This window comes from Girardinichthys multiradiatus, chromosome 6 (assembly GCF_021462225.1).
Source record: "Girardinichthys multiradiatus isolate DD_20200921_A chromosome 6, DD_fGirMul_XY1, whole genome shotgun sequence".
NCBI lineage: Eukaryota > Metazoa > Chordata > Actinopteri > Cyprinodontiformes > Goodeidae > Girardinichthys > Girardinichthys multiradiatus.
This window is the reverse complement of record NC_061799.1, coordinates 44867893-44895224: the sequence shown is the minus strand read 5'-3', so window position 1 is coordinate 44895224 and position 27332 is coordinate 44867893. Positions and strand designations below refer to the sequence as shown.

Here is a 27332-nt window from a genome sequence, read left to right as displayed (position 1 = left end):
ATAACAATGACCATCAGTGGCTCTAGATGGACAAACTGTCTACTTTTAAGGCTTAAAACTTTCCTTTTTGATAAAGCTTATAGTTAGAGTGGCTTAGTTTATCCTGAGTTATCTCTGTAGTTATGCTGCTATAGGCTTAGACTGCTGGAGGACATAATGACCACTTTCACCCTCTTCGCTACATTCTCATACTACTCTCCAATTCTGCATTATCTGCTGTTATTTCAGTTTTTAACTTTATGTTCTCTCTTTTCTCTTCCTAGAAGCTACACCTGGCCTGGTTCTGTGTCTACCTGTGACACCTTTCTGCAGAGGGACATCGTCCAAGCTTCTGCTGGCAACAACTTAATGCTCACCTTCTACAGATGATCCACATGGCCCTGTCTTTCAGTGTTTAACCCTTTCTCTCTTCTAGACATGGCTACTGACTGAGTTTTTACTGTGACTAACTCTATGTGCTCTCTTTCAGACTCTAACCTTGAAAACTGGCTCAGAGTTTATCTGTTCTTTCTTTCTAGATGAAACGACTAAAGGAGCTACATCCATTAACATTTACTTTTCCTTCCCATAGAAAGTACTCCTGGATCAGTGCTTCTTTGTTCTCTTTGTGTCTCTGCTCTGTTCTCTCAAACCTCCAGTCGGTCGTGGCCGATGGCCGCTCAGGATATTATTGCCTCCTAACAGTAAATAATTAAAGGCTGCGATTAATCTGATCTTATCAATAAGCTGAAAAAGGTCCGTTTGTCCATGAGGTCCAGGCTGCTGGTCTTCACAGACTCAGAGACGTTTCTTAACCTCTTAAGCCCACAGGGTTTTAGAAACTATTTCTGCCTAAAAATACTCAAACTCCATTTAAGACTAGCTTCACAGTTAAGTCAAAATGCAAACTTTGGTACCTGTGTAAAGGTCAGACCTAAACAATAGTTTTCAAGTGGAACCACTATTGCAACTGTTTCTGTGTCTGATTTATTTATGGTTCAACAAAGAAAAAAATACATTTTTTTAGCCATGCCAAATTAATTTTTCTAAATAAACATTACAAAACGTTATGAAATCCTTGTGAAAACCCTGGAAGGCCTCAGATTTTAAAAATCCACATCTTGACTTGAATCAGTTGGAGCATATTTGTTCCACAAAGGTTGTAGTGGGCAATGTGTGCTAGGCGGAGGGTACGCATCTGATACGCGTCACTGGAGAAGGTGCTAGAAAGATAAGCCATACCTTGTTGGAAAGGTGACTTTCTCTAGTTTCTAATGGTACCAAACATGGGGGGTTGCCCAAAAAAGAAAGAGGTTTTTCGTAGCACTATGTTCACAGAGTCAGCCATGTCTGATGGACCTTTAAATGTCAATGCGTGCGTTTAAATTGCTGTAAAATGAAATTTATTTGTTTGCATTAAAGTCTCATCTAGCGAAGGATTTAAGGAAGAAAAACTGCTACCGTTGGATCTAGTTTTACAGAATAATTTATTTAACCAGGTTAAGACCTGGTCACAGAAAGTTCTGATAAACCCAACGTCTCACCTTCTCTTCTTCGGATGTCTAAACAGAATGAGTGACTTTTCTGATTAACTTTGTAAAGAGAAAAGTACCAAAAAGAGTTTTAATATTTAGAATGTAAATCTGTCTAATGACTACGTCTCATTTTTTGTGTTTTTGTATCATGTGGAAAGTCAGCCTGCCAACTTCAATGCAGCTTTTTCCATATATTTGACATGAAAAAGACCTCAGGGCCCAGTGTGGGTTACCCTGAGGTACTTTGAATGAGTGAGAATACGACTGTTACCACATGTTAACACAGAAAAGGTCTAAACCCAGCTTTTTTCCATAGATCTCACCTGAGAAAGGCCTCTAACCCGTATGGGTTCCCTGGTGTTTATTTAAATGATACCGTCTCGCAAAACATGTCCCACAGGTTTCACAGGAAAAGGGCCTCTCACCCGTATGAATTCTCTTGTGAACATTTAAATAACTAATTTGAGAGAAACTTTTGTTGCATGTTTGACAAGAAAAAGGCCTCTCTCCTGTGTGGGTTCTCTGGTGTACATTTAATTCATAACGTCTACAAAAACATTTCCCACATATTTCACAAGTAAACGGCCTCTCTCCTGTGTGGGTTCTGTAATGCAGCTTCAAGGTGTAGTTCTTCTTATAGGATCTCCCACAGATGTCACATCTGAAAGACATTTTCTTTGTGTCAGATGGAGACCGACTCTCTGACACAGTGGAGCTGCTTCCCTCCTGATCTTTGGTTTCATCTACAGGAGAGACTGGAAAGGAAAGCTGCTCAGTTCTTGGTTCTTCTTCACTCAGATTACCTTCCTGAAGAGTAGAAGTCTCCATTAAAATAATAAACTGCTTCTGGACAAGATGCTCTCCCTCCTGACTGATCTGGAGGTCCTTCTGGTCCTGTCTAGTTGGTGAATGTTCTGGTACCTGCTGTTCATGTTTAAGCCATGATGAATCTGGTTCCTCCTTTTCTTCTTTCATCGGTGGATGTTCTGGTTCTTCCTGTTCTTCAAGCAGTGGAGGTTCTGGCTCCTCCCATTCTTCAAATAGTGAAGAATCTGGTTCTTTCTGTTCCTCTTTAGCCCATGAAGACCCGGGTTCCTCGTTTTCTTCTTTAATCAGTGGAAGTTCTGGGTCCTCCTGTTCTTCAACCAGAGGATGTGCTGGTTCCTCCTCTTTAATCCATTTAAGTTCTGGTTCCACCCCAGTAGACCTTCTCCCCTGGTTACAGAGCTGTTGGATGGCAGGAGCTTCCTCCTCATTGGAGACATGTGGCTTTTGGAGGTCTGTGGAGACAAAGAAGGAGATCATTAATATAATTCAACTGATGACTGCCTCATGCATCCGCCTGGTTGTTCTTGGAGATCCTGGACTTTAGACCTCTTGTGGTTAATCTAAAATAAGTTTGTAGTGTTTCATTTAAAAGGGGGTGAAGGTTTGCAGGGTCAAGTGTCCTCCACACTGATTGGCCGCCCCGGTAAAGATGTTCAAAAGTTGTAAAATAAATCCAGCTTTTATTCCAACAGCACAGTTTCACCCAGAAAGCCAGAATCATTTCTCTGAGCTACTCTTCAAAATAAAAAATGAAAAGAGAATATTTCCTTTCAATAACCTCTCTTTATCTTTCAGTTTTCTGCACTAAAGATGCGATCCGTCGTCTGCAGGTTGGTAGGACTTCTACAGTGGCTTCAGGCCTTCCTTCTCCTCTTCCTTCCTCCCCTGCTTTCACAGCTGAAACCATTTCCTCCCCAATCGCTCAATCTCTCTCTCACTCTTAAGCTTTGGACCATCACTCTTCCTTCCAGTCACTACTCCAAACCTGCCTCTGCACGTCTTGTACAGGATGTTTTGGGCCATTTGCCGCCACACAAGTTCTCTCCTCTCCATCCTGCTTTCTGGCTGTTGAGGTCTAATGATAGTATGAGCCTTACTGGTGTTCTGGAGATGTTTTAATCATTGCCTTTCTCAGGTGCTTTGTAAAATGTAGACACAATGAATTAAAGCAGCTGAAAATCTCCACTGATCAGCCAGTGACACTCCAGAGATTACACAGCACCACATAGCTGTGAAGTAGAGAAAAACATGAGCTGTTTGGGTGATACGAAGTTTCTCAAACACTACGTTCTTCTAGCTCAGACTACAACCTGAACAGCTGATCAGAAGACAGCCCACTGCTGTGTGTTTGCTCCTTAATGTGACAGCAACAGATCAGGTCTGTGTTCAGTCATCAGATCTCAGCCTATAAACTCTGGGATGGAGGCGAGGCTGGCTGGACAAAAGGGGGAAACTCCCCTTCAAACAAATGCCTTGCCTTTGAAAATCAAATCTTCCACGAGGCAGAAGCTTTTTATTGATCTGTAAGTGATCTCCTGTCAGCAGAGAGTTCTCCCATCTTCCCACCCCGGTCCTCCAGTTAACACGTAATTAGCCCTCATGTATTGTTGGACCACCGCCACCGCCACACTGTCAGGCCGGTAAAGTCAGAAGATGTTTGGTGCAAAATTAACCACAATGTTTAACATTAAAACGCTGGTGAAAACATTACGTGGCTTCTGGCCCGATGTTCCTTTAAAAAAAAGGTCCGGAGAGAGGTTCAGTTTGGCGCCACACCTGCAGAAAAAAACGCTTGCATTTTCTTCCAATCAGCATCCATGCATGAAAGCAACGCATTGCATCCACGTTTTGTACTCATAAAATCTGTGATTTCAAAGCCGTATCCAGTTGTTGCCTGATGTTTGTCACGTTTAATGAAGAGAAAGAGAAGGAGATATACAAACACACTAATTAGACCCTTTCACTAATTTCACTTTATTATTTTGAAGAGAAGAAAGAAGAAGCATGACCACAACCATTTTTCTGAATGTCTAGTAACTCTCACAATAAAGTGTTGATAATAGAAACAAACATGCAGTATTTTATAAGTGCATCATGTTGTGGTTAATATTACAGGCTAAATATAATGTTCTATGATATAGAAATGATGAATAAATATGAAAATATGACTTAGCGGTTTGATTTTATTAGCATAATAATAGAGCCAATGTTAACATTAACTATTTAAAGTAGGTTTGTATTTGAAATGAAAGGAGCTGAGCTCCTATGGAGTTAAATTTGTCTCAATATTATTCAATCAGACAAAAAAATTATCTCAATCAAAAAATATTAAGTTGTGATCAAAACTTTCAGAGTTGTAACGTTTTTTTTTTTTTAATGGAATATTTTAGTTTGGGGAGAAAAACAAATTGTTTGATAAAACTTTTTTTGATTAAAATGACTCATTTTTTCTCACAAAGAGAAAAAAGTTATTTGCAAAACATAAACTTTTATTTGCGCATGTCAAAAATCTTTGGTTACGAGTCTCACTTTTTTGGTTTTGACGATCTCTGTTTTTGGTTGAACTCAAAGAATTTTGAGTTCTGGAAACATGAACATCCTGGGCGGGGCCTAAAGACGAACGCTGTAAGACGTTTCCCTATTGGTTAGCGCTGACTAAAGCTGCAGACTCTGATCCCTCCATCTCTGAACTTCTGGTCGAACTGCAGGGTTTGCAGCGTCGCTTCAGTGAGGAGACATCAACTCTACAGAAGAAAACTGCGGTCAAGTGAGCCGACAGTCAGAAATACGCGGTGACGTCAGCCGACACTAGCTCTCTCTTAAAGATTAGCGTCACGCATACAAGGTGCTTTACGGTAATGGAGCAGAAAGGACCAGATCCTGGCAACGGTTGAGAAAATAAGAGGAAAACAGAAAAGTAACCTTCAGAACATTTATATTAATTACATTTTTACAACTTTCACATTCATGTTTTATGTAAAATAATAAATATTTTATATTTTACTGTACAGTTTTGGAGAAATATCTTGTCAAAATACCTCAAAATGCTCAACCATTATATGCATTTATCCCACTTTCAGGAATTTATTTCTCCAAAACCATGAGAGGTGAAAACACAATCTCTTCAGATTATATTAGAGGGTCATCTATATTATAACCAGAATTAGTATTTCATAATTTTACTGTAGGTTTCTGGAGAAATACACAACTACCCCAAGTGTAGTATAAAACAGAGTCCATGTCGGGCAGATGGCATCCCATAATCCTGTGTGTTGTCCTCACAACCCGTGATACTTCCTCTCCTGTGCAGTTCCCTCACCACACTGTCATGCTGAGACACAGAGTGCTTTCCACCGTGGCCCTGTAGACATCTGTAAGAGATATTTCTCCAGAATTTGTAACCAAAGATTTTTGATTTGCGCAAATAAAAGTTTATGTTTTGCAAATAACTTTTTTCTCTTCGTGAGAAAAAATGAGTCATTTTAATCAAAAAAAGTTTTATCAAACAATTTGTTTTTCTCCCCAAAATAAAATATTCCATAAAAAAAAAGAAATAGTTACAACTCTGAATGTTTTGATCACAACTTAATATTTTTTGATGGAGATTAGTTTTTTGATTGATTGAATAATATTGAGACAAATTTAACTCCATAAGCTCCATGAAAGTGTGGAGACTTATAATGATATCGGTTTATTATTAGTGTAATATTTCAACTCTGTCAGAAAACAGTCCAATAAGGTTTACAGTTTTTCTCTTTTGATTATGACGCAGAACATTAATTTATTTCATTTATACATTTTGCAGCATAATTCCAAGAAAAGAGAGATTACAAAAGCATAAATAGATCTTGTTTTTTATTTTAATTTGATACCTAAATTTTGTGATGGATGACCTTTTATTGGCTTGAGCACCTGCCTCAAAAAACATCTGCATATTCTGACCAGCACCAGATCTAATTGGGATGTGGTGCTGGTCTGGTTTTGGCTTTCCGGGTCTCCTTTGTATTTTTTCCTCTTCAGCATGAAGGTGTCTCTCAACATCAAGTCAAAGCTGCACCTCAGTCTATATTAGATGAACTCCTAACAGCATTATAATTAACCAATAGAATTTCACAGTAACAGTTGATTAACCAATGACCATCACCGATTGATGATTTAAAGTTTGACAGATTCTCTTTTTCAAAATAACTGATCTATTGATATGAGTAAAAAGACAAAGTTTTGAGGTTTTTACTTTTCTGCGACACAATGAGAACTATTTTGATAGAATTTTCCCAGGAATAATTTCTAAAAACCCTCCAAATGTCGTGAAAGCGCCCCACATTTTAACAACCCGTCCAAAGCAATTTTTTTCCAGCCTAACCTGTTCAAAAGAAGCCCAACTGGGAGAAAACCAGTCCAGTCTGGCAAATTGCACAGCACTCCACTGTTTACCCAGTCCCATAAAGAAAACACTAATCAACAACAATAAAAAACATGGCGGAGCATAATGTGTAGCATGATGATGCCTCCCTCTCAAATATTCATGCCTAGAACCGGTGTGTTAGATTAACTGGTGGATAGATTAACTGGTTGAAATCTATGCGCACCGCAGATGTTTCTAAAGCGTAGGTGGCTGTGTTGGTGCCTGATGAAAATATTGCCAACGTAACCAAACTGTTTGCAAAAAGTTAAGCAGACATCATATCTGATGAGTAGATTTCTGTTTTTGCAAGCTATGACGACGTTCAGTGCAAATAATTTTGAACAGCGCCGTTCACACGACCAGATTGACTTGTGACATCTCCCTCATTTATAAGCATACAAGAATCAACTGCTGCCGTGCATCTATAAGCAGTGATGTTAACTGAAAGTGGACATTTTCTCCGTTTAGTGACAAACGTACTTGTGAATAAAAAAAAGAAAAATCAGTTTCACAGTTGAGTGTCTTTCCTCTTGCTACCATTTGCTGTGAAGCGAGACAGACATCTTTGAGCAACAAGTCTCCCATTATGTAAATTCCTGAATGCAAATATAAATCCGTGTATTATTCAAGACATACTGCTTATATTTGCACATAAGTTCAAATATGTCAACCATGGAACCAATTCAGACACTGAGTTCTGCAGGGTCAACCCAGACAGCTACACATCATGCAACGACGTGGAAATACGGTTTGATGGCGCGTCTTTCGATCGCAACTGAGTCGTGAATATACCGAGATTCTTTAACATATCTGCAGTTCGTAAATTATGCTCACATTTCTGCCGAGAATAACAGTGCAACTGTTTAGCAGATCCGACCAAGATTAACTAGCGACAGTCGGGGTCCGCTCACAGATGTTTGTAAACTTTAGGCGGCTATGTGGTTGCCTGTTCAAAATCCTGCTAACGTCACAAATGGTTTGGTAAATGTTTTATCATGCAAACAAAGCCTTGCTTATTTAAGGGAAGCCCTGCAATTGCACCTTCACACTATTAAAGATATCTTGCTGCAGACGAATCATAGAAATTAGAAGACTGCCTGATTCATACATTTGGTTACTGACGTTACAATCAGCATCGCTGTAAGGATGGGTGGTGTGGTACTCTGCTTTAGTTTAAAGCATGTGAATAAGGTATAACCGTCACTGGCAAATCTGTTCTATTCCATAAAATAAACTTCCAAAAAAATATCATCTAGATTTGAACTGATGCCAGCATCACCAACCAGTTGAAATGACCCTGACTTCACCACTAGACCATCATGGCGCGTTTTCTACAACCACCCTGCCTGTTATCAGGTCGATATTAACTGACAGCTATTGAGAACAGACTTAGATCAACTGGTGACAGTCAGTTTGAAACAGTTGCGAAAACATTTTGACATCATTTGGATGGAAAAAGGTTTATATGGGCTGTTTTTTCCCTCGGTATCTTTTACAACGGAGTATTAGGGTCACTTGATGAAAAGAATAAAGACTAACTTTGTTTTAAGTAAAAGAACGAGAGGAAAATATCAATAGTTGAAGATGAAACTGGCATAAAACCTGCGGTAGTAATGTCTGCTGTAAATGAGTTAGGAACTTTGGTATTAAAGAAATTATTTTTACATAATCCTGTGGAAACACTTTAATCAGCAAAGGAGCTTTCCCGACATAACTGACTGCAAACAGATCAGTTTAAGCTTCTCATCCTTTCTTCAAACTATTCCTACTTTATTTTTAAACTTTTACAATTTCGAGTTGAAGTTCTTTTTCTCACCATTTTCTTGTTATTAAATTCGATGTTTTCACTTTTACTTGAGTTTATCATTCTGACACAAACCTCTACAGAGGTAGTTTTTTTAGTTTTCTAAGAGGTTTAAAAAAAAGATTTTTATTGCTATTGTTTCAGTCAGTATGTCATTTAAATACATCATATGATGGAGATATGAGGAATAAAAAACCAATCGTTCTTTTAAAACCTTTCAGTGTTTTATTTGTCACGGTTTAACACTTATATTGGCCTTCAGGGATTAAGTAGTATTTTGGGATCTTTTTATGGGATCTTGCGATCTATTTTAATCTTCCGTCGATGATTTTCAAGCTTTCAAACAACACATAAAACCAGTACAAGTTCTGTGTAATTTACAAACTCTGTGTCAGCAATTATATATATAAAAAAAAAGCAACATTCAATATTAAAGCATTAAAAAGTCTTTTTAATTAGTTAGTCTTGAGATCTTTATGGATAATTTACAGAATCAGATAGTATTTTGCAAAGATTTGTAGTTCTTTAAATTGAACTCGCATCGTTTATTTCCCGGTTCCAAGGGGTCCTAAAAAGCCACACCCACAAAATCATCTGCCCCTCCCAGCTGCCACCACAAAATAATCTAGTTAATCCTAGTCCAGTTAATCTATCACACCGGGCCTGGATGTCGGCCATGTTTGAGTGGGACAAGGTGGGAGATGATGTAGCAGCTGGAGGCTTTGGTTGACGTAAAGTCCAACTGGAAATAAATGAACGCTCTTTGGATCAGACACATATTAGTGATTTCAGTTTCAGTCTGGTAAAAAAATTAAACTCACAATTAAACCTAGAAACCAGTCGATGTGAAAACTGGGAGGATGTTGGTTTCAGATGTGAACGGAGCCTCAGACTATTTAAAGCTGAGAGCTCAGATTAGAAACTAATTAAACTGATTTATCAGCCACTTTTTGTCATTTCTTACCGGTTCTGGTCGTGTTTATCTGGGGTTTCCAGCAGGTTCCCAGCAGTCTGACGTCCTCCTCGTAGCGGACGATGGTTTTCTCAACCTCTGAGAAGATTTCTTCAGCAGCAGCAGTTAGTCGCTCTCTGATAAACTCTCTCAGATGCTGAACTGAAGACATTGTTACTGAAACTACTGAAATATTCAGCTGAGATACGAAAACACAACCGTCTTCCAGCTGAGTCCAAACAAGCTGCTGCTGGAGCCTTTAGTTTTACTTCCGCTGGACGTCACACTGAGACAAAGCAGCTGATTGGTCCATTTACCGCCCCCTGCTGGACTGGAGTAGAACAGCAGCTTGGCAGCAGAACCAGACTCTATTCTCTGAATCAAACCAGAACTTTTCTAAACTGTCATTTATGGAGCAGATATTAACCTAGAATAATTATATATGTGTATTAAATATTTTTTGGAATCAGAACTTCACTTTGCAGGACTCCTTTCATGATAGGGAAGTATTGAGATATTCAAATTAGCATATGAGCCAAAAATGTAGATTAGAGATCTAGACCACTAAACATATTTAGTTTTGCCACAATTAAACTGTTAAAAAGTATAAAGAGGGCACAATACAAGCTTTTAGTGTACTGTATAAAGGCCCCAATAATAAATATAACAGCTTGTATTTTCTGTACTTACAGTGGAGTTGAAGATGGTCCATTCAGAACAGAACAGGTGCATCAAATCTTAACACAAAACTGCAGACAATAAAACAATGCGTTGTTGGCACACATGACCTTAGTGTTACATGTGATCATGAGAAAACATAAACCCTGCTAACACTGCTGACTGACCACCAAACATTAGGTAAAGCTCTATTTGTGTGTTTGTGAGTTTTGTGATTACTGATATACATTTTCTTCTTTCACTCTTCTTGTTTTCTTCTCTGTCTTTTGTCTCATTGTCCTCATTGTCTCATCCTCCCTGTGTTGACTGTAGCTTAGTGTCTCTTATTTATTTCTCCATCACTTTCCTTCCAGAGGCCAGAAATTACCAATCTGCATTTAACTACAGTACATCTAATCATTATTAATAACTCCTAAACTGGTTGGTTTTAAAATTCAACAAAAGTTCACAACTAAACTGCTTTATGTTAACTATATAAAATCTTAGTATTTATCTTATTATTTTTGTTCTTCTTCTTCTTTTATATTAAAGGAAAAGCATGCTTAAAAATTTTATATGGTTTGGTGGTGGAAAATAGATCCACAGTTTTGGAAGAAGGCCTTTTCTAACATGAGATTAGAGTTTTTGTGATACCACTGTCCAGTCATTTTCTTTCTTACCTTCAGAAAGGAAATATCCCACATTTTTCCATTTGCTTTTTAAAGTTTTTTTCCAAGGAAGATGTGTGGGACAGAACCCATCGATCTGTTGGGGTGTTGGAGAAAACTGTGAGTAGGTTTTCTTTCGTTCCCAGAGAAAAATGCAGAACTAAGCCTTTCATAGGTTTGCCAGGACCTGATATGAGGTTCAGTGTCGGCATACTGTATAAAATTAGCAGAGGGAGAACCAGCTAGTCTAACCTCTACCCAACAGCTGCTGCAAAAACAACGAATTTGCACCTTCCTTTCATAAGTGTAACTTAACGCTTGTGGATTTTGCTGCATTGCTGTTTTACTGTGTCAGACCTTCATTTATGGAGGACCAATTCTGCCAATAATTAAGAATAAATGAATGACTCAAAAAATGCGCCAAAAAGTAGCTAGAAATATAAATTAGTGAACCATTAAATGCAACAAAATAATAAAATAACAACTTAACTTAAAATAATAACAAGAATCGATCAAATTAGAAGCAATTAAGATGGCGTCCAAGTCAGCATGTGGTGATAATAATATTATATAAAAAACAAACAATGATTACCATAGCAGATTTCTTTGAGCAGAGAACTCAACAGCACAATATTTAATAATTAACCAGACAATAAAAGATGCAAACTTGCAGTCTCATTGACATATAAGCATTGCTAAAATGAAAACGTGAGCATCCCAATAAAGAAAGGAATCCACTGATGAGAGAAAGTCTCCAAACTGAGCAGTTTGGCGGGGCAGAGTCACGTCCCACAGAGAGAGAAATGTTGACTGTTATGGGATGGATTATTATGTGATGCGAATGCGTTCAAGGTGTCCAGTAACAAATAAAGCCAAAACTTTGTGAACAAATATAAGAATTAAAAGCATTATCCAGGTCAGAGTCAGGATTAAAACCATCTGACATGAGTGGGATAGTGTAGTTTCTGCAGGCCTGCAATTGTTTTCATGCTGGCCCAAACTGAACCAAGTCAGTTTGTGGCCATTTTCTTCTCCAATTCAGATTTGTACTTTTGTTTTTTGTCTTTTTAAAATGTCACGTTTTAAAATGTTCCTGGCTGAATGCGGATGAGGGATCATTCCTTCTTTAAAAGCAAGACTGATTTGGTGACCAATGGCCTGCTGTCCGGATAGAGTTTAACATGCTTACATGAAACAATCATCTCCCTGCAAAAGACAATATAGGAGCATGTCATATCCAGTCCATTAAGAGATTTAAAATCAAATAAAAGAACTTTAAAACAGATCCTGAAATGTACAGGTAGCCAATGAATCCACCATCTGACATGGTTAAAATCACCTAAAACAAAAAGTTTTAGATGATTTAGCTCCTCCTTGTGTTTCAGTCTGTCCAGCCGAAGTGGAGCACTGAAGCTGTCAATGAACAGATCTGTGACCGAGTTTAACTGAGGACCTCGACGCCGCTGTCTTGGAAATCCTTTTTGTAGTAAATACTACGCTGAAGTTAATCACGTTTATTCCTGCAGGACTGGACATTAGATGAGAGAGGGAAAAAGAATCCCCTGAGACCTGGCTGCCTTCCCCACTTTCTTTTTTTATTTAAAAATAACTTTTACTGTTTTTACTGTTATTCTTGGTTAATATCTGCTCCAATAATGACGGTTCAGAAAAGTTCTGGTCTGATTCAGAAAATGGAGTCTTTCTCAAGATGTTGAACAGCACATCACCACCTTGGTGCTTTTTCCTGCACATTTATTGCTGCTGTTTAATTGTTGTTGTACTTTACAGAAAAATTCTGTAAAGTTCAGATGGATTTTACGGTCAGGGCTGAAAACATTGTAATTAAATATGTAGAGTTATGACTAAATGAGCCAAGGCAGGGATAGATGTTAGTGATGGGCCTAAAAGAGGCTAAGGAGAAAGAGCAACGGAGCATCAGCCCCAGTACAGTTGTTCCAGTGTTAGTGGGAGGGATGGGAATAAGCCTAAGTCCGTTAACATTAAGCTGTGTTTCTGTCCTCAGATTGGCTGACTGTCTCTGCTTTCTGTGTTAATGTTAAGAAACAAATAAACTCCACATTAAAATAAAATTTTCTTCAGTAGAAAATATAAATGTGAATAATGGAATTCTTTAGTAAAATAGCCTAAAACACATCAGGTAAAGAAAGTAGTAGGACAGATATAGAAACGTCGGTTGTAAAAGAAATGACCCAGACCTACAGGGAGAGTTAAAGGTCATTAGATTATTAGAATGTAACGCATATGAAGATGGTCAGAAGACTCTGAAACAACTGAAAATAACTTTTACTGTCGAAAATATTCTTGGTTAATATCTGCTCCAATAATGACAGTTTAGAAAAGTTCTGGTTTGATTCAGAGAATAGTCTGGTTCTGCTGCCAAGCTGCTGTTCCACTCCAGTCCAGCAGGGGGCGGTAAATGGACCAATCAGCTGCTTTGTCTCAGTGTGACGTCCAGCGGAAGTAAAACTAAAGGCTCCAGCAGCAGCTTGTTTGGACTCAGCTGGAAGACGGTTGTGTTTTCGTATCTCAGCTGAATATTTCAGTAGTTTCAGTAACAATGTCTTCAGTTCAGCATCTGAGAGAGTTTATCAGAGAGCGACTAACTGCTGCTGCTGAAGAAATCTTCTCAGAGGTTGAGAAAACCATCGTCCGCTACGAGGAAGAGCACAAAATAATGGTTATCAACTGGAAGCCACAAATAAAGCTCAACAGAATCGGTATGGAGCTGCAGAGACCAGGTTCTGGTAGGTCTGGATAAAGGTTCTTATGTGTTCTCTGGAGACCCAGATCCGTCAGCGTCGATGTTGCTGGAAGCTACAGCTGCTAATCAAGCTGTAAATGAACCTCTTTTAGCTCATAGCTTTGGTGCTACAGAGGTTGATAGTTTTGTAACACAGGCTAAAATGTTGCAGCACAAGCTTAAAAAGTCCACCGTAGTCTCTGAAAACCAGATGTAGATCATTTAAGCGCCTGACTTGAGATTATTAATGCACATAAACAATAATGACAATTAGAAACATTTTCAGTTTGTCAGCAACAATGCAGACAGAATAACTTTTATTGGTGTGTATTTATAGTGAAATGTGTGCAGTGTGTATCATATTATATGTGCATCATGTATGAGTTAGAGTAGTGTATGTAATATATAGATGTGTGTGTGTGTGTGTGTGTGTGTGTGTGGCAGCTGCACCTCCAACTGACCACTGCTTCAAGGAGAGGGCAGCCATCTTGCTGCTACCTGGCCGGGGTCATTTGTGCAGCTTTCTGTTTTATATCCAGTCTTCTGTCGTGGATTCATGAAGCTTCTTCATGCAGTTTTATGAAGAGAATCCCCCTAACACTGAATAGAGGAGATGGCCAGCACAAGAAGTATTTCAGTCAAGTTCAGATGGTTCTAAATTATAAGGAGTATATTGTTCATTAATAAGCTTCACATGATCTGGAAAATGCTGGAGAACATTGTACGCTGCCCACACATCTCCAACTCTGGACAATGTGGTTCATTGATGAGGTGTCTGGCACAGTTCCAGGTAGGACTTGTCCTTAAATGTGGTCTTCAGCAGTTGTTGATGCTGAGGAACCTGTTCTAGCAGATATCCACCAGGTTGATAGGAGAGTTACTGTTAGGTATTATTTAGTCAACTCAGAGGTAAGAACGATACACAGTCAGTTTTACTTGTGACAAGGGTAGCCCACTTTGCAGTGCAACTACAAAGTTTTGACACCCTATCTCTTTATTTATATGCACAGTTCAGACAGTGTGTGTGTGTGTGTGTGTGTGTGTGTGTGTGTGTGTGTGTGTGTGTGTGTGTGTGTGTGTGGCTGGTAGGAGGCTGGTTCTCATGGGAAATAGATAACGGTGATCTCACACACACAGGGAGAGCTGCATACCAGAGCATGATACAAAGCGGAGTTTTTACATGAGTGATAACAAGTCCTCGCACCCATCCAACAGTTACAGAGAGAGACTGACGGGGAATACAGTTAGTGAACATTTAACATAAGATGCCTCTGTGAGGCAGTGGGCAGTCCTTGGATAAGATGCATATCATTAAGCAGAAGAACAAGTAATAAATCTGACATTCAGCATCTCAAACAAACATTTCTAAATGGCTAGATAATTTTATAATTCCTGAATTATTCTTTGGATCTTTAATCTGTCTGTCTAGATAAGCGTTAGATAGCCCATCTGTCCATTTATATTAGCACCATTTGGCTGGTACTGTCAGACACTCAGCCTGGTTTTATTACTCTGCTTATTTTCCAAATAATTCAGTAGCGTTGATGTCTCTCACCAGCTGCATGGCTCCTACTTGCTGACCAGCCTGTTGTGGATTTTTCATCTTGGATGATGTGCATGTAAACCTGTTCCCACTCCTTACGCTGTTGTCTGGATTCTCTGAGGCGTATGCACTAATCAACAGGAACTGTGGGAGTTGGTCTCAGATGTAGGCACAACATCATTGTTGGAGTAAAGATTGGTCATCACAACGGACTACAACTACCAAGTAGGAAAGCGACGTGCCGACGATCCGCCTCTGATCCCCTGTCCTTCAAATCTGTTGCATATCTGCGCCGTTTGCACGTTACACTGTACAGCCCTGACTTCCTTTTCATAACTTTGTGCTAAACAATTTTATTATACTTTTGTTGGTATTGGTGTATTTTTTATTACATATGGTGGTAATTATCCATAAAAAATAAATATTTAGTTAAAATTGAAATACTTTAGTTTTTTACTCAGTGGAGGTTAATTAACACCTGGTGGTGCTACAATATTTACAAACTAGGTGGCGCATTTCAATGTTCCTTTTCCACTTGCTCCACTTAACCCGGCTCCACTACACTCGTTTTTGCTTTGTGAGGGTTTTCATTACTGTTTTTTCCAGCTCTGTACCTGCTTTGACTGGGGCTGAGTCTGGACTACATGTGATCACCAGACTGCTGTTCACTGATTGGCCATCGGACCAGGAGAAATGACACAGTTTTAAAAGAGGTAGTGCAGAGAGAAGCTAATAAAGTCACGATCAACTATAATGATATTCAGAACCACAATGGCCGGAGAGGGTCAATCCCAAATATAATTTTACTATTTATTCATCCTAAACCGGCCTGAAGGCTGAAAGAAAAGAAAAAGGACACATCACTTTCTGAATTACACGCGGGGATAGGGATGGGTACTGAATTCGGTACTTTTTTAGGTACTGACCGAATCCCTAAGATACTACCGAGTACCGCTTCACATAAAATCAAACGGTACCATGTTTCAGTACCTAACGCATCAATGTGACACTGAGGGAGTGGAAGAGTGGGCGATTTTCCATGCCAGACTCCACAGCATTGCAACCCCAAGAGCGTAACGACATCAGCATCCGCTGGTACCGTCAACAAAGCAAGCATGGCTGATAGAAAGCGCTGGAAAGTATGCTGGCTGTAAGGTTTGTGATGCAATGTGCAAGGCCAGCAGCGGGAATACTTCTAATCTGAGGAAGCACCTGCAGCGTTTCCCCACCACTATTCAAGGGGGACGCCATGCCCCGCCAACCAAACTACTCTGCATCACCAACGCTGACGCTGACACACTGAGTTACGTGCGCTCGCACGCAGGTGAACGCAAGCTCATGACAGCGGACAGAAAAACATGCTCTAAAACCTAGAAAGCAGGCAAGGATATCTAGAGTTTCAAAGGCGCCAAATTTAGTTTTTATGACAGCACTTCCTTTCCTGTGAGCAGCAGCAGGGCAAACTCTCCTACTCCAGTCACCACTGAATAAAAGTTTTTCACCTGGCTTGGGGAAATTGTCCCCCTGAATCTATAAGACTGGCTTGGTAATTAAATACATACAAGATAGATAGAGAAAAGAAAGATACAAAAACATAAAAGATGTGATAGAAAGATGAATATAGGCATAATATATAAATACCCCCTCCTTGAACCGCCACCTTAATGTGGTGGAGGGGTTTGAGTGCTCGAATGATCCTAGAGGCTATGTTGTCTGGGGCTTAAATGCCCCTGGTAGGGTCTCCCATGGCAAACAGGCTCTGGGTGACGGGTCAGACAAAGAGCGGTTCAAGACACCTTCATGAGGACCACAAAATCGAAGTAGGTGATGTTGCCCCATACGGCGGAGCCGGGTTCCCACCCTGGAGCCAGGCCTGGGGTCGGGACTCGTCGAAGAGCGCATGGTGGCTGGGTTGCTTTTTGTGGGACCCGGCCGGGCCAAGCCCGAACAAGAGACGCAAAGCCATCCCCCAGTGCGCCCACCACCTGCAGAGGGAACCACAAGGGACCGGTGCAAAGAGGATTGAGCAGCGCACATAGGTGGAGACCTCGGCGGCCCAATTTTCGGATGCTTAGCCTGACTCTAGGGATGTGGAATGTCACCTCGCTGGAGGTGAAGGAGCCTGAGCTTGTGCGGGAGGTCAAGAGATATCGACTAGAAACAGTCGGGCTCAACTCCACGCACAGCAAGGGCTCTAGAACCCATCTCCTGGCTGGGATGACTTTGCGTGTGTGTCCCCAGCTCAGCCGTCTTGTGTTGGGGTTTACCCCAGTGGATGAGAGGGTCGCATCCCTGCGCCTTTGGGTTGGGGACAGGTATCTGACTGTCGTTTTGGCCTACGGGCCGGGCGGTGGTGGGGAGTACCTGGCCTTCTTGGTATCCCTGTCGGGGGTGCTGGATAGTGCCCCTCCCGGGGACTGCTTGGGTGACTTCAACGCCCACGTGGGAAACGACAGTGACACCTGGAAAGGCGTAATCGGGAGGAATGGCCTCTCCAATCTGAATCCGAGTGGTGTTACGTTGTTGGACGTCTGTGCTAGTCATGGATTGTCCATAATGAACACCATGTTCAAGCATATGGGTCCTCATCAGTGCACTTGGCACCAGGACATCCTATGAGGTCGATGATCGACTTTGTTGCCGTGTCGTCAGACCTTTGGCTGCATGTTTTGGATACTTGGGTGAAGAGAGTGGCTGAGCTGTCCACTGATCACCACCTGGTGGTGAGTTGGATTCGCTGTAAGGGGAGAAAGCCGGACAGACTGAACTCGGTGGTGGACACCCGCTGTAAGGGATTCTGTCAAGCTGAAGAATGAGTCCTATCGGCTGTGGTTGGCTTGTGGGACTCCTGAGGCGGCTGACGGGTACCTGCATTCCAATCGTGCCGTGGCCCGGGCTGTGGCAGATGCAAAAACTTGGGCCTGAGAGGAGTTTGTTGAGGCCATGGAGAAGAACTACCTGTTGGCCTCGAAGCGATTCTGGCAAACCATCTGTCGCCCCAGGAGGGGAAAGCAGTGCTTCGCCAACACTGTTTACAGTGTGGGTGGGGAGCTGCTGACCTCCACTGGGGACATTATTGGGCGGTGGAAGGAGTACTTCGAGGATCTCATCAATCCTGCCATCACGCATTCCGTGGTGGAAACAGAGGCTGGGGACTCGGGGTTAGACTCTTTCATCAACCATGCTGAAGTCATGAGGTGGTTAAAAAGCTCCACTGTGGCAGGGCTTCGGGGGTGGATGAGATCTGCCCTGAGTACCTCAAGCCTCTGGATGTTATGGGGCTGTCATGGTTGACACGCCTCTTCAACATTGCTTGGCGGTCGGGGACAGTGCCTCTGGATTGGCAGACTTGGGTGGTGGTCCCCCTTCATAAGAAGGGTGAGTGGAGGGTGTGTTCCAACTACAGGGGGATCACACTCCTCAGCTTCCCTGGTAAGGCCTACGCCAGGGTATTGGAGAGGAGAGTCCGGCCGATAGTCGAACCTCGGCTTCAGGAGTAACAGTGTGGTTTTCGTTCCGACCATGGAACACTGGACCAGCTCTTCTCCTTCTGCAGGGCACTTGAGGTTCATGGGAGTTTACCCAACCGGTCCACGTGTGTTTTGTGGACCTCAAGAAGGCATTCGACTGTGTCCCTCATGGTTTCCTATAGGGGAGTGCTCCAGGAGTATGGAGTCGGGGGCCCTTTATTAGGGGCCATCCGGTCTCTGTACAAGCGGAGCAGGAGTTTGGTCCGCATTTCCGGCAGTAAATCGGACCTGTTCCTGGTGCATGTTGGACTCCGGCAGGGCTGCCATTTGTCACCGGTCCTGTTCATAACTTTTATAGACATGATTTCTAGGCGCAGCCAAGGGCCGGAGGGGGTCGGATTTGGGGACAAGTGGATTTCGTCTCTTCTTTTTGCAGATGACGTGATCCTGCTGGCGCCCTCTAGCCAAGACCTACAGCATGTGCTGGGGCGGTTCGCAACCTAGTGTGAAGCGGTTGGGATAAAGATCAGCTCCTCCAAGTCCGAGGCCATGGTTCTCAACCGGAAAAGGGTGGCTTGTCCTCTTCAGGTTGAAGGGGAGTTCAAGTACCTTGGGGTCTTGTTCACGAGTGAGGGGAGATTGAGCTGTGCTGATCCGTTGTGGTGAAGAGAGAGCTGAGCTGAAAAGCAAAGCTCTCGATTTACCGGTCGATCTATGTTCCTACCCTCACCTATGGCCATGAACTTCAGGTCATGACCGAAAGAACGAGATCCTGGATACAAGCGGCTGAAATGATGATATAACACACCAATAGTGTTTATAAACTAAGGTGGAAATGATGTCAGGAGAAACTATCCTCTATAGATGCCGAAATCTAGTGGTCGTTAAAAACATAATCAGAACTATTAAAGGGTTCTATATTTAATTTATTAAAGTCCATATTCACCTGGACACCTTCCTGAGGAGGTGGTCCAGGCAGGTCCCACCGGGAGGAGGCCCGGGGGACGGCCCAGGACACGCTGGAGGGACTATGTCTCTCGGCTGGTGTGGGAACGCCTTGGGATTGCGCTGGAGGAGGTATCTGGAGAGAGGGACGTCTGGGTGTCTCTACTGAGTCTGCTGCCCCCACGACCCGGTCCCGGATGAAGCGGAAGACGACGAGTAAGAGTATATAAATACAGAAGATAAATAAACATTTGAGAGTTTTTTTTCTCCATACGAATGTTCTGTCAAATATGTAGACAGCTTAAACAGGTTGCAGTCAGAGGAAACCATGGGCCCAGACATTTATATATTCTTCTGAGTGTGTGTGCATATAGCATGCACAAGGTTTTTGTCAAGGCTCAAGAGACAATTTTCTTCAGCCTCAGATCTACGGCTACAATGCCTGCATTCGTTAGTGACTCGTCTGCAGCAACATGGCTGGGTTTTAATTTGTGCATTACACTGTAGTCAGTTAAGGGTTTTAATGTTGAAGAAATGTTTGAAACAACTGAGATGTTAAAATACAGACAAATGGATGTTGTTCTGATATATTCATTAAAGTTTATATATTAAGAAATAAATATGTTAAATTGAAAGTTTTTGAGATTTTATTATTAAACGAATTAACATTTATTACCACATACACAAACACAAAATTACCAGAAACTGGTACCGTTGAGTACCGGTATCGATTCCCAGGTACCGATAATCGGTACTGTATCGGTTCAAATGTGAAAGGTATCCATCCCTATTAAGAAAATGCTTGGAATGAAAAAAATATGAGTTAAAAATAAAACTCAAGATTTGTACTTTAATATGTAACGTTATTTTCTTTTTGTTAGAATTATTTTGTAAAACTGGTATTGAAAAAAGTATTGTTCAGGTACAGATATCGAAGTGAAGGTGCTGGTATTAGTACCGGTATCGAAAATCTTTGATTGATACCCAGCCCTACGCAGGGAGGGGGCTCTGTATTTAACAACATCCTAAACCAGCTGATCACACATAAAATTAGCTGTTCAGACGCACAAACATTTCCCCCAAAACACAGAAAACAAAGCCACCACGAGGCAGCGTGTTTGGTTGATGTCAGAACCAGTGTCTGCAGGAGGAGGGAGCAGGCAGAGAGCAGCTGCCCGTAATCAGACTGCCTGCTTCAAATCAAACGGGAGGAAGACCCGCTGAATCCACGGAGCATAAATGTTCGACATGAAAATTCAACATGGGGCTCAAGCCATAGGTCCAGCCATCAGTGGGTCAGTGGAAACACAACTGGTACTCTGCCGAGTGGAGTGGAGCGGAGCTGCCTAAAACGAGCCATTGGAAGAGGGAATAAGCTTCTGCTGATCCTTCTAAAGCCAATATTAAACCCCAGGTGCAGCTGGAACTCGCATAATGTCTACAGCAGCTCTACATACCTACGGACTCATGCAGCAGCTGTTTCCACAGCCACCACTCCCTCAGTTGTCACTGGGAGAATAAATTAGTGGAGTAGTCAGTATTACTTAAGGCAATTAACCTTTTTGACTTTCACTCATTCTCTGCTCATAATAATCATGATACCATATTTTCATATCCTTATATGCCTTTTGTAGACCCTAACCTCTTGGTCAGGGGATTTATTTTAATGCCGTTATGAATAATAATGGAGAGAAATAAAGATATTTACTCAGTGCATCTCTGGTCATTTTTTAAAATATTTTCTGGTTGTTTTCTTAAATATAAGATTAACCTAAAGAGTTTTGTACGTTCTTTGCTTAGGAGACCTCCCACAGCTATATGTCTGTAAGGATGTGGAAGATCCTACCAAGAAGCTCCACAGCAGTCATGAGGGGACCTCCAGTATGGACCAGGAGGAACCAGAAGCTCCACAGGTTAAAGAGGAACAAGAGGAACCCTGCAGCAGTCAGGATGGAGAGCAGCTGGTACTGAAGCAGGAACCTGTTCAATGTCTAGAGACTCCCAGTCATCAGGACAGGGATTTCCCTGAAACAGAACCGAACACTTCAGAACTTGGTTCTCATTACTCGTCGTTACAATGTGATGTTTGTGGAAAAGCCTTTAAGTCAAAATATAACTCCCAGAGGCATCGCAGGGTGCACTTGGGCTTGAAGCCATTTGTTTGTACAATATGTGGAAAAAGCTTTTCTCAGAAACATCATTTAAACGGCCACATTCGCATCCACACAGGTGAGTGGCCTTTTTATTGTAAAACATGTGGCAGAGGTTGTAGTGACATTCGCTGTTTGAATATTCACATGAAGACCCACTCAGGGGAGAAGCTGTTCACTTGTGAAATATGTGGGAAGGGATTCACTCAGATCCCTCATTTGAAAACCCACCAGAGAACCCACACTGGAGAGAAACCATATGCCTGTCTAATGTGTGGGAAAAAATTCACTCACAAAATTTCCCTTAAGGCTCACACAGCATCACACACAGGTGAGAAACCTTTTTCTTGTTCAATATGTGGAAATAAATTCAACACAGCCAGTAGGTTGTATGTTCATAAAAAAACGCATATCGACCAGAAGCCAAATCTGGTTAAATGTTGAAGATTGTATCAGTTTTTTTAGGCAGGCATGTCGTAGGTAGCCAGACTCCAAACTAATGACAGCATGAAGACAAACTTTGATTTTGCTGTGAGGGAGACGTCGCCCCAAACCATGTGGCGGTGTCAGAGTCATTGGCAAGAAATATTAACCCAACAGAAAATAATCAACCAAACCAACTTTGTTTAATGTTGGTAAAGAATTTGGACAGATGCTGTCGGCAGGTTTTTTTTTTTTTTTAGGTTTTACATTTTTATCTATATTTTATTTAGTTCTTCACGTTTTCTCTGTTATTGGCAACAATTCTGGATCCTAAATGTTCTTACACAAAGAAAGGCTTGCACCAAAGAGAAACCTCAGCAAAAACACATTTCTCTGGAGACTTCTATTGGGTCTCTGCCTTCAGCTTGTTCCATCAACTCAAAGACACTGCATGGCAGGCAATTTCCCCACAGTGGACCTTCTGCTTTTTGGATAATACACCCCAACTGATCAACATTTAACTGTCAAATCAATGTTTTGGCAGCAAATACTGCATCAAGAAGTAGAAATACTACAACCATTTTGTTTCTGCTAATATTAAAGAGTGGGTATACAACTGAACCCTGGACTAAGAGAAATATTTAACCCAGACGTAAGAAATATTCTGATATGTTTCTCTGAACCACTGCTGGAAATGAAACTGGAAAATCTGGATCAAAGAGATAAACAGCAATATCCTAGCTGGCATGAAGCTAGACCCAGGCACAAATCTATCCCAGTGTAACTGCTATGGGAGGAGAAACAATACATGCTGATATAAATATCTGATTATCAAAACTCAGCTTCAAAAAAAGGATTAAAACATTTGTCTCAGATTTATAAGAAACTGAGAAGGAGCCAAAACCTACATGAATGCAATGATTCTTTCTCAGCTCTTTCAGTTTAGGAAGCTGGTCGCAGACAAATAAGACGACTATTAAACTACTGGAGTCACGTCACAAACAGACCCTCAGGGCCCTGGGTTAGGGTTATTTTTATTATTTTTGGTTTTATATTTAGACTTTTATCTGGTAATGTATAATTTTATGACTTCTATATGTGCTCTATTGTTTTTTTGTGTAATATATGTTTTTGTGTCGGGGATTGCAGATGGAAATGAACTCTTGAGAGCTGAAATCTGGTTCAATAAACTCAAACTTTATTTAGCAGCTAATAACTCCTTGGTTTTCATCAAACTGCTTCTTACATTTATTATATTCAGCCATGATATCAACGTTTTCAACCTGTGACTGATTGCCATGTAGAATGGAAATGACCATGAGTCAAGTTACCTCTGCGACTAACTCAGTGAACCAACCCTGCTCGGTAGCAGGTTTTATTGAACTAACCCTGGGTTTGGTCTACTTTTTAGCTGAGACCTGGAACGACGAACGTGTCAGAAATGATGTGATCTTTTCCTGGAGGCGACGTTGGAGCACAAATATTCTTCAGAAATCTCCTTCAGGAGAGGGTGATCAGATCAGGGTGATTAGATGTCTTATCATTTTCTGGATGAATATATTTTCGAGCATTACAGTTTTTTGCCACAGTCAATGATTTATCTCTCAAACATAATGACTCCACATTGTTTTATAATGGCGGCTTTTTGTAGGACATAAGTGCAGCAGAAAATCTCTCAAAGACAACTGCATATCATGTCAGGAATGTTACTGTTGCACTTCATGTTGATCACACACATTTATTAATGTTATCAGGTACAAATAGCTTAGGTTTAGTTAAATTTTATTTGCGACTTGGAAATTTATAAGTAGGTTTCGATCTGAAAAACTGTTGGCAACCCCGCTATACAGTTTCGTGGTGTTCCCTGGTCACAGACCCATAAGACTATTAAAAGAATAATTCCACAGAATTGAATTAATGAGTAAAAGCAAAACTTCATGCAAATCAATACAAATGTGGTGGACAAGAAAGTTAATTTCAGTTTTGTATTTTGAGTAAATGTGATGCAGCCGCATAATCAGCAATGTGGAAGCCAAGTGGCCTGGGTCTGTATGACCCCGATATTTTACATGAGTCTAAGCTTGCATGTGATCTATCTATCTAATCATATATTTTTTTAAGTAATTCCTGAAGTAGGTCTACTAATGTGCTTTCTACTCAGAGTTTGTTAACCCTGCTTCCTGAAACGGGGCCAATGCCACTAAATGGCTGCTGCAAAGCTGCAAGGACTTGAGTGACCTGATTTAACTGTTCCTGTTGTTCCTGTACAATAGCAGTTAGAGTGGCAAGTTGCGAAGCAGTAGAACTAGGGAGAGGCTCAACCCGAGGCGGGGGTAAACCAGCACTGTAAGCCGGTACAATGAAGGTACAATATGATCTTTATTTTCTACCCCACCCTCAAGCTCCCACGTAATGGTCTCAGTTCCACCATCTAACAAAGTACACCTAGGATTGTCTCAGACATGGCGTTTAAATTCTCTACGCAGGTCAGAGTTAAAATTTTGAGGGGAACTGATCACAAAGTAAAATGTCAGCATTAGTAATGGCATGGGGAGAATTAGCTTCAACTTTCTCCATTAAACAAAATGGCGAGAGACAGTATTCCTGTAAAGTTTCACCATCTAATTGTCTCCTTGAAAATAAGTCCTCCTGTAATAAAACATGACTGTTGGCAACCATAAAGTTCTTTCAAACAATGAAAACTTTTTCTGGATTTTCACGTTCAGCTTTTGGTCTATACTTAATCTCATCTCTCACTTCACTTTCAAGATGATCACAAATAAAGGCAGCCAGGTCTGTGGGCCCATGCTGGACTCCATTGCTGGCACGAACCTCCTGCCATGAAGATTGTACATTTTCACTCCCTTGACAGGTAGATGATGTGGTTAGTTATCCCAGTGTTTTCTGAAACTCCCTGTGCACTCGGACCAGCTTGTGCAACGTCACATATATTTGAACCGGCTAGTGCTGGCTAGCGCTCCAGCAGACGGCACTTCTCGGCTTCCAGCTGCTGGAGCCTTGGCCAGAGCTCTTGTAGCTCCTCCGCCATAGCACCCGGGATGATGGGTGCTCATTCACAGCCCCCAGGTTTCCAGCCAGGTTCCACCATGTGCCCACTGCTGCCCTAATATGCTCCCACTTGTTTTATGCTCTCAAAAAAAGTTAAAATGCTCTGTTCCAAAAGTACAACCTATAGCACAGCACCAACACAACTAAGAAACCTTCTGCTTTGTCAGCCAGATCCTGCCAAACAACGTCAGGGGAATTTACCACCGGATGGTGGCACAAAGAGCGGGACCCATTAGGTCTACTGGTAGACTAAACCAACATCAATGCCAGAGGTAGTCTAGGGTTTGCCTATTAAGCAATATGATCGGACTCAAAACAAAATCACCTCAAACCAAATTAGTAACTCAACACAAAAGTTAGTAAATTAGCAACAAAATATAAAATAAACTCCAAACTACTGAAGCTAAAGTGCCAACGCGGTACTCATAGTTGTTCTGTTCCAATAAAGCAACTTTAATTGGTCGGTTAGCAAAAAGGTTGAAGGGAAGGTTGCTGGTAGAGTTGCTATGGTTGAAGTGCAGCTCACCCCCAAATTACACGAGACAAATACTAAAGGCAAAAAAAGGGACAACAGTGTCCAAACTCTACATCAGGGGTCCCCCACTAAAATAGCAGGAGGTCCACTCCATCATCCAAACACTTTGGGGTCTGAACATTTTATCAAGAGACGAAAATATTTTCATTCATCTTTATTTACTACTGATCAAGTATGCTTCTGTCCATTTATCTTTAAATGTGTGATTTTCTACTTTACGTATTTTTGATGAAGCCGTCTTCTTTTACTCACTCATCTGTGCACCAAGTCATTGTACTAGGGGGGAAGCCAAGATGGTGACCGAGGCAGACGTAAACTTCTGTTGCTAAGCAACACTTTGAATTTCTATCCCTTACTTTCCAGTTTTGACTCTAGATTATTAACAACCGCACACTCTCTCAAAATACCGCATCTTCTGTCATTTTCATTTTTGTTACCCTCTCTGCTGACCAGAACACACAGCTAATACTGCTAAGCTAAGTGAAGCTACAAAGCTACAGTAAGGAGCAACTTGTTAAACATGAAGCTTAACGAACAAGGAAAGAAACGCAAAGACAGGGAACCTTTGAACAACAAAAAAGGTATGACTTCTGGAAAACCTACAAATACTCCAAAATCCCCAATAAGCTTCACTGTTGTTTCCGAAGCTATTGCTAACGTCGACCATGGTTATACTGTATCGGAAACTCCCGCCAGTAATCAAGATACTGACCTTATACCTCTACCACTTTCTAAACCCTGACACTCTGGTCAAGCCAAAAGATAAAAAGCCAAAAGCTAAGCTTTCGTTGGCGGACTTATAGGACAACATTATTGCCACAATTAATGAGCGGGCATATAACCTGGAGGGTTTGAGTACCAAGAACACAAGTATTGAAGCTCTCAGAAAATCTACTGATTTAGTCTTTGCAGAAGGTGAGTCTCTAAAAACCGATATGAAGATGGTCAAAAGTTCCAGTGAAAGACACGACCGACAAGTTGCAGAACTGCAACTGAAGTTCAACAAACTGGATTGATATGAATGAAGATGAAACCTGAGATTTCATGACATCCCTGAAGATAATCCAGAAGACATCAAGGCCAAGGTTATCCACATCTGCTGTGCCGTCATACCTGACTCACAACACAAAATTAAAGATGACATTGACATTGTCCACCGCCTAGTAAGATTCCAGGGAACATCAAACAGGTCCAGAACAACCCTAATCCTTTTTACAAATAGATCTACAAGAGACCTCCTATGGAAGATGGCCAAAAAGAATGAATATCTCAAGAACAACGGGTTAAGATTTGCTGAAGATCTAACTGCTGATGATAAAGCAACACGATACAACGATACAAACTATGGCCCCTAATTGAAGCTGCAAAGAAAGAAGGCTCATTTTGCTGGTACTCATGTTATCAACGATGGAAAAGAGGTACGCCCAGAACAACTTGAGTGGCTCTAGATGGATACATCACATACCAATGCGACCCCTTCTTTAAAGCTCACCTTTCTTTTGTGAAATGCCAACTTGAGGATCTATTATGACTATGGCCTTGATACATATTGTTCTTTTATTGCTCTGTATAGTCTTTTTCCCTTATATCGCATTCCACGCTTCTGGA

The 27332-nt window shown here is 41.2% G+C and overlaps 2 protein-coding genes across 3 annotated transcripts; one reads left to right on the top strand and one right to left on the bottom strand.

The window, feature by feature from the left end:
- Positions 1-948: 948 nt before the first annotated feature.
- LOC124869728 (zinc finger protein 182-like) lies at positions 949-9837 on the bottom strand. Its single transcript, XM_047367802.1, has 2 exons — positions 9516-9837; positions 949-2794 (listed from the first exon to the last, which is right to left on the bottom strand). Exons 1-2 carry the CDS (start codon positions 9673-9675, stop codon positions 1851-1853), a joined length of 1104 nt encoding a protein of 367 aa, XP_047223758.1. The 5' UTR covers positions 9676-9837; the 3' UTR covers positions 949-1850.
- Positions 9838-13247: 3410 nt separating this feature from the next.
- LOC124869730 (gastrula zinc finger protein XlCGF48.2-like) lies at positions 13248-23328 on the top strand. 2 transcript variants are annotated; one of them, XM_047367804.1, is made up of 2 exons: positions 13248-13593; positions 21348-23328. In XM_047367804.1, the coding sequence occupies exons 1-2, from the start codon at positions 13407-13409 to the stop codon at positions 22139-22141; spliced, it is 981 nt and encodes a 326-aa protein (XP_047223760.1). In that variant the 5' UTR covers positions 13248-13406; the 3' UTR covers positions 22142-23328. The 2 variants fall into 2 exon arrangements, 1 of the variants encoding a protein (XP_047223760.1); XR_007038650.1 differs by lacking the exon at positions 21348-23328 and adding an exon at positions 15148-15573 and having other exon boundaries at positions 13464-13593.
- The last annotated feature ends 4004 nt before the right edge of the window (positions 23329-27332 follow it).

Excerpts from the sequence above, each read along its gene's own strand:
- LOC124869728 (XM_047367802.1), bottom strand. The coding sequence starts at position 9,675 with ATGTCTTCAGTTCAGCATCTGAGAGAGTTTATCAGAGAGCGACTAACT. Across the intron at positions 2,795-9,515 it reads GATAAACACGACCAGAACCG|ACCTCCAAAAGCCACATGTC; the intron begins GTAAGAAATGAC and ends TTGTCTCCACAG.
- LOC124869730 (XM_047367804.1), top strand. The coding sequence starts at position 13,407 with ATGTCTTCAGTTCAGCATCTGAGAGAGTTTATCAGAGAGCGACTAACT. Across the intron at positions 13,594-21,347 it reads GCTGCAGAGACCAGGTTCTG|GAGACCTCCCACAGCTATAT; the intron begins GTAGGTCTGGAT and ends TTCTTTGCTTAG.